Genomic DNA, 10,661 nt, shown 5'->3' on the forward strand with positions numbered 1-10,661 from the left:
TGTCTCATTCAAGAATTGATTAGTGACTAGCCCATCATCTACACCATCTCTAGCATGACTGCCAAATGTGCATAAGGATCCACATGATGTGAACATGTGACTACAACGTGTAGAAGGCTTCTCCTCAACTAATGGACTTGTGTAATGAATGAGGGTCTGTGTCAAAGAATTAATAGTCCCTAGAGTGTTGGCCTTTACATGTTCCTTCACAACTAAAGGAATAGTCACATGCTCACCCTGTGGCTTGACCACAGGTGCCCTAACTACATTAGGGTCATGACATGCCCCTAGCCTCTCAAATGATGACCTCCCACCTCTACCTTGAGATTCTAATATATCAAAGTAATTAGGGATCTCCCCAAGGACAAACTCACAACACAATTTCCTTAAGAAATGCATTGGGACCTCATGATTGTTGCAAGGAGGGGCATCAAAAACCATCCACCATCTATCCCAAAAATTATTTCTAATACCATCATGTATGCACCAATAGATGGGGAACCATTTAGTTATCTCTCTAATAGTATTTTGTTCACTAGGATTTCTAAACAATGCACAAATTCTACCTTTTGGTATTTTATTTTATTTTTTACATCTTAATATGATAATTTGTTTGCATAATATCTTTTTTGCTCATCCTTCTTAACTCGCCAAATATCTAACCAACCACTAATAGAAGCTATGTGAGTCTTAATGGACTCGAGGGAGGATGCCAGTTGAGCTCTCATTGGATTGGTTTGTCCACAAGCTTCCAACCTACCAATGAGTGCTTCTAATTCACTTTTGCCTCTTTCTATTTCATTTATTATGTTTTCTTGTGTGCTAGGAGGAGGTCTTCCAATTGGTCAGGTTGCAAAATTTCTTGTTCTTGTTGTGGAGGGTTTTGATTCTCATCTTGTTGAGGGTTTTGGTTTGGATCTTGTTGAGGGTTTTGGTTTTGATCTTGTTGAGAATTTGCTGGTTCATTATTCACATTTCCTAATAAGAAATCAATTGCAATCTAAATATATAAACAAACTTTTTAAAAAATTGAAAAAACCTACAAAACAATGCCAAAAACATATAAAACAATGCAAAAAGAAGGTTAGACAACACACCGCATGATCGTGATCTCAAACTTCAACGACGAGGAGGCATATTGACGAGGTAGGTGGTGAAAATCTTCAATTTTCTCAATTCACATATGCACTATGAGGAGAGGAAGTTGGAAAATGAGGAAAAAATGAATGGGCTGTGGGTTTGCAACCCATTTATAATAATTTGGGTTTTTAAAAAGTGTGTATGCACTATTGAAAGTTAGAAAAAAATGGGTGTCATCTTTTTGGCACCACCACTTGGTGCACTTACCCACACACACACACATTGACATGCAAGGAAGGAGGAGTGTGATATAGTGTATATCTCCTAAAGAAGTGACTACAATTATCTCCCCTCATCCAAAAGTCACACCAAATAAAATAAGCATTCATATATGTACATAAGCATAATCTATTAGTTGAGTTGGCTTAAAACCAAATCATACTTATTCATTAGCAATATGTCCAAGCGTAACATTGAATTTGAAATCCAAACAACATATAAAGCATGATCCAAGGTATTGAAAACATGATATTGAATAAATATGAATCAAGGTACACTTTTAATGATACATGTAAACAGCATACTATGATCAATGTACAATACAAAACAAGTTCTAAGCATCATAAGAAATCCCAACTAGTACATTAAGGATAGAGATACTTCTAACTATTAATAATTCAGTTGATGCATTAATCAAATCAAGACCCTATAGAACCTTTTAGGAACTTTTCAAGTGGATAGATGTCATATGGATTGAAATTCTTAAACCTAAACATATAATTAAATACTCCCTTACAATTCCTCCATTGATTCAGTCCCATGTGTTATTTGTTAAGATAAATCTTATATTCCAAAATAACCCAAAGTACATATACTAATAGAGGTGTATTATAGGTCATTCTACATTTCCTCACATTCTAGTTGACATTGGCATCTCCAATCCTCTCCTTCGAGAGCAAGTTCTCGTGGTAGGGGATAGGTCATGGGCTCAACTGCTAGATTATGAAGACCTCCCCTTTTGGAGTCATCAATGTTTCTCCATAGGATATTTGGTTATATATTATCTTTTTTCATGTCAAAGAGGCATCATCACTTTTTGGAGGGACACAAATGATAATTATTTGACTATTTGTACATCTGACTCTTCCTCTAATGACTCTCCATAGGGTAATGATGACTCCTCTCAATGTTATGCTTCTATTGAACTATCCTTTTGTGGCCTAATGGATCTAACCCCACCTCTTTTTGTTGATGTGGTCCACTCTAGCCATGTACAACCTTCTATAAATATTGTTGCTCCTGATTCACATCAAGGCTTGACTATTGAGATAAAACATTGTCAATATTCTATTATTTTTGTTGATTCTCTCTTGAAATGGGCTCTTCCACATTCCTCTTGTAGTTGGGACCCTACTGAAATTAAGGCTTGAAATTGTCCAAAGGTGGAAAAAATCAATATGCAGACTCTTACTCACCTCCCCAAATGGTGGGTGAGTTGTCTACCTATTATTGATGTGGACTAGAAGTTGTGTACTAGTTTGTTTCTAACGATCTTTCTTGACTTTTTTGCATGTTGAAATATTATGGAAATGAAAGATGTTGAGGTAGGGGGTGAATTTGTATCGTTAAAAATTTTAAACCTTTCAAAACATATTAGCCCTTATAATTTTTTGAGCTTGGTAGACATGTATTTTCTCAACTTCATAAACTTCATAAAAGTAAACTAATTAATCTACCTCACCATATGCACATAAACATAAATTGTTTAAACATCACACATGACACAAAGATTTTGGTCATGAATAAACCCTTGGTTAGAGGGAAAAATGTAGTGGGGATGGCACCCACAAATCCTTCACTACTACAGCAAGCGGTTGCATGTTAGGGCTTACAAAAGTTTTCACTTCTGGTGACTTACTCTGTTAGGAATAATACAATAGGATCTATCAAAATCCACCTTTCTCAAGGATTTTACAACACTATACAATGTGTGCACTCGGTCAAGAGATTTACAATAAGACTATTAGGTCTACCATGTTAAAGGATACATCTGCTGCAATGGTAAGAAAGTAACAATGAACTTGATTTGATTGAGTGCAACTTACTTTGTTGTCTAGATTTTACTTATGCTTAACACTTTATCACCTCCTATGATTGATATACCCAGTTATTTCCTTTGTTGTTGCATACTACTTTGATCTGCAATAGATTCACCTTTTTAATTGATCAACTTATCCCTTCTCATCATAACAACAACAACAAAAACAACCTTAAACTACTCTCCATAGGTCTTTATAAAGAAATATATCTTTGATCCATAATCTAATTAGGGTTCAAGAAACTTCTAGAATACACCAGTAATCAAGATCTATGATCTAGGTTCATCCTTATCATCTCCTTTACCTTCCTTTTATTCCATTGGTTCATATTCAATTTTGGGAATATCATAGTCAAATCTCCCTTCCTAATAAATCTTACCAAATGTTCTCTCGATCCTTGTAAACAACTTTTCCCACTCGATGGAATTGAAATACATAAATTTCAATAACATTACAAACTTTTATGTTCTTCCTATGTAGCTCGGTAAACACCTTGTTTGTGCTTGGCAGACGTGCTGACATTCAATGATCATAATGCTCGATCATGCTTGTCTCACTCAGTTAAGCCTTCTCTCAGTGTACACATTTATGCTTAGTATATATAGTACTCGGTTACATCTGCATGTTCCATTCTTTTCTTCTCCCATGACTCAGTCAATTCACTATGGCTCGGTAATAATGTTCACCGACCAATATCCTATGTACTCACAGACTATCCTTTTGCACTAATGACAACATTTGATGTATATAGGAGTAACATTGTAAATAGTTGTTTTGGACAGTGGTGGTGTAAGGATCAACCCCTTTACTAGATTACATTTTTTTTGTTGAAGGCTCAAAGAACCTCTTTGACTAAGAGCCAAGGGCTGAGAGGTATCCATTTTGTCAAAATCTACCCAAGGCATGATTTTGGTCGTATCCCTTGTAGTGTTGGAGCCATGCACTCCACAAGACTTGATTCCTGATGAGCTCATTAAGAACCATTCAACTTAAATAATAATAATAATAAATATTTAAAGGCTGCATAATTATTATTATTTTATTTTATTAGAATTCTAGACAATTATCAAATTAATTTTTTGATGTATTATTTTAAAATTTTATAATTAAAAAAAATATAAATATAAATATTAAATAAAAAATAAATAATTTTTTTTAAAATGGTAATAAATAAATAACTATCAAAACTAAAGGATAGAGGTTTTAAAAGAAGTCACTTTTATGCTGCCTAATAGCCTCCCACTTTCCAACTGAAAAATTGTAGAATGTAATAAAATAAGTAAAATCACAAAACAAAATTGTATGTAATTTGTGAGAAGGTTTAAACATCCCACTAAGGCTCGTCATTTACATTTGAAATATTTAGCAATAATATTATACTTATTGAAAAGCAAATCAGCAAACTTGACAACTTTTTCTACACCATCCAGCAGAATGTGGAGTGCCAATCATATAGGTGGGGTTGTTCATGCATTCCCCAGCAGCAGCCCACTTAGCACAATCATCATTTTCATCAATGCATTCATCAGAAGTGCCCATTTTAATGAAGTCATATGCCCTCACATGTATCCATTTTGTAGCAGACCACTTCTCTCCCTCCATAACAGGACAGCTTCCATGCAGACTGTTTTCATCAGCTGTCCCATTTGGCAGAAGACTGAAGAACAGAATAGCATCACCTTTTCTTGGCTTCACTGTATTAAAAAAACAACATGAATTTCATTTTTCACTTGTACTACAATCATCTCACATATCATTTTAGTTTTAACTATGAATTAGAAAATAAATTATATTGATAAACATAAAGAATGTAAGCTTCACTTCATCTTTCACCCTTAAGATTATTAAATGTAAACATGAATGCTTAGTCAGTGTTCATTTGGAGACCCAAAAAAATTCCAAAGTATTTATACCTGAATATCCACCTTTGGCACATTCTGACCAAGAACTGTCTTTTAATTGGCCATCACTTTCCTGACTACCCAACAAAGATAATTGAATAATATTTGTAAGAGCTCACTTACATGTTATGATATGGATTAAACATAAAGTGGGTGTTTGATGAAAAGAAACTAACCTCTGAATAGGGAAAAACAGTCTCACCCCCCTTGATCACATCTGATAAATACATGAGCACTGTGGCAGTTCTATGACCATCCACCTCTTTGTTAAACTTATCATGGAAAAAATCAACATGAGGTTCATATTTCTGGCCATTTTCATAATGTAAAATCTGTATTGCCTCGCCATTCTCTAAAAACACCAATAAAAGAAATATTAATGAAAGAAACTTGCAAACAAGATATTGGAAAAATTGAGGTTTACATTTTAATGAGGTCATTTCATGATTGAAATCTTGGTTAAATAAAGTGGGAAGGGCCTGGCCTGAACCAGTAAAATTACATTCAATGAAACTAGTTAATGAATTTCTTTTTTCATGAGAAGTTGTACAAGAATTTACAATGTTATAAAAATGGAACAGTATTTTATAATCATCATCAGAATGATACAAGTTCTTAAAAACAAATGTTTAACAGAATTCTACCAATACATCATGAATTAGACTTAGGTTAATACCATTTTTCAACATGAAAAACATGATATTACCTTTTGGAAGAAAGGTCCAGGCTGCTATTCTATCTTCAATCCTTGCAACAATTTCATCCTAATAAAAGTGTACAAGCAATGCCAATAAACAGCCTTTGTAGAGGAGTAAACGTAAGCCTGGAAAGATCTACTTATTACATGATTTTAATCAATATAATCTGTAATATGGATGTTTGGTAAAGCCCAAGTGCCTGCTTAAAATTTCATCCAGCTAATTTATAATGAATAGTCTCATATTTTTCTACATTTTAAAATCAGGCTTTGATTGATGGATGAGCCCAACATACCTGAGATTTATTTAAGAACATTCCTGAGCTTGTTCGAATCTCACTCATAATACTCTTCCCTGATTCATGATCTGCCACCATTGATTTCTCTAACTTGTCTTTTGCCTGAAGTTGACATTCCTAACTGTAAGGAAATATTTAATACACAGACAATTCCATATTTTATAAAGGTTTCTTATAGTAGAACTTTGTATAATTTACTTGCCAATTCAATTAGATGGGCACATTCTTCATCCCTGAGGAAATTCATGTACAGAAAAGTCCTGTCTCAACCACAAAGAAATTATAACACCCAAATATCATGCAAACAACAAATTGATATTTAACCTAATTTAACCATTTTATGTATTCAATTCAGTCTCAAACCTGGGTCTCCAAGACAAGCGAGTTACACGAGTTGGATTGAAGGTATTAGATTCATCAATGGGATATTTGAATGCATCACTTTGAGCTCTTACTGACATTTTCTTCCTAACAAAGAATATCAAACTCAGGAAATTATAAATAAGATTGTATACATTTGAAGTTAAATTGCTCATGTGTAGTAGATACATTGCAAATCCAGATGTCAAACAAAGAATAAAATTCAAGAAAAGCCTAAAAAGTGGATGCCGATCTAAACTTGACAAATTAAAAAACTAATATAAAATTATTATTAATATTAATAGAAATAATGCGTTTATTCTTTACAATAAAGAGATCCATCACAATAACTTCTTAGGTTATTTTATCAAAGCTAAACTATTTATATTTATATAATGATAGTTTATTCTTAATCAATTTTTAAGATTATTTAATAGGGACATCAAAACTGATTTTATAATTTGCATAAATAGGTTCACATTGGTTTTCTATTAGGTAAGCAGGATTTTGAAAGGGTCCAGAATTTTGAGCAAACCAAGAATAGAGCATGAAACATAGTTAGACACCAAAATACAATAAGATGAAAAATAATTATAAAATCATAACAGACAAAACAGTACAAACCCTTCCAAAAAATGAACTAACTCAAAGTTCATCATAGCTTCATGGGAGTGGACTCACGACCACTCATTGAGTATTGGGTTTGACTTTTGATTTGATCCAGTTACTCTTGTCATATGCACTCTCCTCCTTTAATTCTTTAATTCAGTGATGTCCTTTAGGCTCATTTCATTATTGTGCTTCTTATTATCTCTTTAGATCTTGCAGGTTATTATAGATTTTTGTGTTCTTTATGATCATGGTTCAGGTCTAAATTTGTCTCCATACTTTGTAAAAGATAGGATCTTTACTTTAGTTTCTTATGTTTCTTTTGTTTCAATAATAGATATGAAATATAATCAGAATAAATAAACTTCATACAATTAAATTCACTAAAAAATTAATCAAAGTGGATTTAACCATGGACAAATTCTGTAGTTAAGCGGGTTCTAAGCTGAAGTAGTACTGGGATGAGTGACCTTGGCTGAAGTCCCAGTGCTTTATGAGATAGATAGCTTAGTGCCAATGGCTACTCGTGAAACATAGATCAATAAATTTAACTCAAAAACTACACAATTAAATCATAATAGCAATATCACAAAAAAATTAGCCTCTAAATAAAGACCCCCTCTCAATTTCGAACTCCTATAGAAATAAGACGATCTTACAGATTTATACTATCCTGCTCTATAAAGGTTTTAACAAAACGGCCAGAAATTAGTTTATAAAAACAATTGAGCTAAACTATACCCTTATTCAAAGCTCTTGAAAGGGCAAAATTTTCTTTATAAAAACAATGAAAAACTCAGAGCACAAAGATAAAAGCTGTTGATTTTGTAGAACAAATAGTGGGCTTACATTTGACCGAGTATTCTTGGGAGCTCAAGAGCAGAGTGTGCAGATTGTGTAGAATAGAGTGCAACACATATCCCCAACATCATTACTGTAAGTACCGCCATGACCAAATCATGAAGATTAAACGAAGCTCTGGACACCAAATAAATATTCGACTTTGATTTGTTATCTGAGAATATGAAGCACTCAAATGATACTCTGAACACTTCAAACGACACCTTGTTCGCATGGTACAGAAATATATTCAATGCATTTGCAGGTGTAGCAGCGGGTAAATAGGATTTCGACCAAATATTTCGTTTTTTTCCCATTCTACTTTTATCTTTTAAGTTTGCTTAGAATCTGGTGGGCACTTGGACAACAAAAACTGATGATTCAAAAGTTTGTCTGTTTTCTTTTACGTCCAACTATTTATTGGAAAAGATATGTTATACCAAAGTAAAGCTATTTTAAAACAATTTTGGAGAAATTTAGCTACTCATCAATATTAAAATGGTTCAATCCAGAGATAGGAATATTGAACTAATGGAAGTTTCTAAGGATGGAATAATATGTACTTTCTACTATGGAGAACTTGTAGCTATAGAGTAATACTTATAGTCAACTATATAAGCTTCTAGTTGTAGAATAACATTTACGTTTATCTATGGAATATTTTACAGAACAAAAGACCAACATGGAAATATGTGGAAAGTAAATATATATAGAGGGTGATATTGAGAAAATGATAGTGAGATTTAGAAGGGATATACATTATAGAGTGGGAGTAGAGAGAATGATAGTGAGAGTTTGAAGAGAATATGGTTAAAAAAATTTATCAAGATTTTAAAGTATAAATAGAGTAGAAAAAAGAAGAGAGGGAAAATCTAATTTGTATTCTATATTGAATATGTGAAAGGCAGCTAGATATGGTAAGTTAATGAGTGGTAAGAGACTAATGAGAAATATGGAGGGGTGGAAATATAAGAGGGAGAGATGGATGGCAAAGAGAGTCATGGGCATACATGAAGAGGAAGGTAGAGAAGAAAAGGGAGAAAAATAGATTCACAGATAGAGCATTGAGGGGCAAATAAAGATAAATATGGGGTGATATAGAAGAGAAGGGAAAGGGAGATATTGAGATAGAATAGACATAGATGATGAGCTAGAGAGATGGATATGTGAAGATATAAGAAGATATAGAGGAAGAGATAGTTCAAGAATCAATAGAGAGGGAGATGATATAAAGAGTTGGAGAGATGTAAAGATATATAAAGTGAAATATTGAGAGATAGCAAGAGGGGTATACAGATAGAGAACGAGTGGTGAAAGATGGAATGATAGAGATAGAGGAGAGAAGAAAGGGTGATTAAGGAGGTGATTTTATTCTAAGAAGTATTTACATCTAACATATATTAAACTGACACTAAAAATATTTATTAAAGAAATCATTCAAACATATTATTTTATAAAGATATAGTGGAAGATTATTAAAGTAAATATGAAAATTAAAAATATAAATAGAATACAACTAAATACAAGTTAGAATATATCAAAATTTAAAAAAATATTAGCTCACATTAAACTTAATAAATTAAATTTTTTTAAATGTAATTTTAAAAATAAAATTATACTTAAAATAAAATATGGTTTTTTTAATTAAATTGTTAATTCATTTTTTTTGAAAAGGTTTTTTAATTTTAGTTTTGATCATGTGATTATTTTCCATCTTTTGATATCTTACATGTGAAATTATCATATCTTAATTCTAAAAATATTATTAAAGCTAATTTTAAAACAATAAATGTGTTTTTGATAAATAAGCAGCTAGAACAGGGAGCTAACCCAAGAACAAAACATGATCTACAGTCAAAACTATAGAGTCACGTTAACAATGAAGAAACAACTGCAAATTCACTAATAAGCACAACCCAAACAAGATCCAACTAGACCTTGCCACTTACAAATAAAAATATTAACCAAAGCAAGAAAGGAACGCAAAATATGTCCTCTACTACCTTCAAAAAACCCTCTTATCCCATCTATAGTGATAACAATTATGCAATAATAAACTATAACAACTATGTTAAGCTGGATGTTGAAGAGTTCATGACTTTGGAAGAAAAGTGTATCAATCTATTGAATCTTTGAACCTTCCCAAGCTAGTTCCTCCTATATCCTTTCCTTTCCAACTAACTTTGAACCTTCTCTTCACAATAGTGTAGAGACTAAAACTCACTTTGAATCATTTAGTTAGATATTTTCTAATTAAATCCTTAGAAAAAAAGAAAAGAGTGAAATAATAAGATATATATGGTTTTACCCAAGGCAAGGATGTGTCTAAGAGGGGGGGGATCATTTATGCAATTAAAATAACTCTCAATATCCTTATTAATTCTAAAATGTGTAAATAGTAGATGTAACAATCATAGAAAGATAACCATACACAATAACACTAGATCTGTTAACTAGGGAGACCCTTGATCAGAGAGAAAACCCTAGTGGGGGTGGTACCCACAAAATAATGCACTAATATAAATGTTCCTTGTGAAAGCATAGACCCTATTAGGAGTCAATGAAATATGTGCAATGATAAAATACAATTGTTAAGCACATTCTTGCCAAATCTAGAGACAACCCACTTGACAATTTGCTCTAAAACTGAATTTAAATTACATTGCAAAAACAAGAAAACCTATTAAGAAGGGTCTTGTTTCACATAACTGAGAAAATATTTTTACTATTAAAACCTACACACGTTCTGACCACAAAATCAAATTCCTTGCTCCAA

At 32.5% G+C, this 10,661-nt stretch overlaps 1 protein-coding gene across 2 annotated transcripts; it reads right to left on the reverse strand.

Annotated features, from left to right (window-relative positions):
• Positions 1-4,422: 4,422 nt before the first annotated feature.
• On the reverse strand, positions 4,423-8,233 carry LOC149552637 (putative prolyl 4-hydroxylase 6). 2 transcript variants are annotated; one of them, XM_089788210.1, is made up of 8 exons: positions 7,895-8,233; positions 6,440-6,544; positions 6,279-6,336; positions 6,074-6,178; positions 5,787-5,844; positions 5,257-5,432; positions 5,093-5,153; positions 4,423-4,873 (listed from the first exon to the last, which is right to left on the reverse strand). In XM_089788210.1, exons 1-8 carry the CDS (start codon positions 8,200-8,202, stop codon positions 4,575-4,577), a joined length of 1,170 nt encoding a protein of 389 aa, XP_089644336.1. In that variant the 5' UTR covers positions 8,203-8,233; the 3' UTR covers positions 4,423-4,574. The 2 variants fall into 2 exon arrangements, with proteins under 2 accessions (XP_089644336.1, XP_089644337.1); XM_089788211.1 differs by having other exon boundaries at positions 6,279-6,309; positions 7,895-8,232.
• Positions 8,234-10,661: the final 2,428 nt, after the last annotated feature.

Source organism: Cupressus sempervirens, chromosome 6, assembly GCF_028749045.1.
Source record: "Cupressus sempervirens isolate cs-2001-9-10 chromosome 6, ASM2874904v1, whole genome shotgun sequence".
NCBI lineage: Eukaryota > Viridiplantae > Streptophyta > Pinopsida > Cupressales > Cupressaceae > Cupressus > Cupressus sempervirens.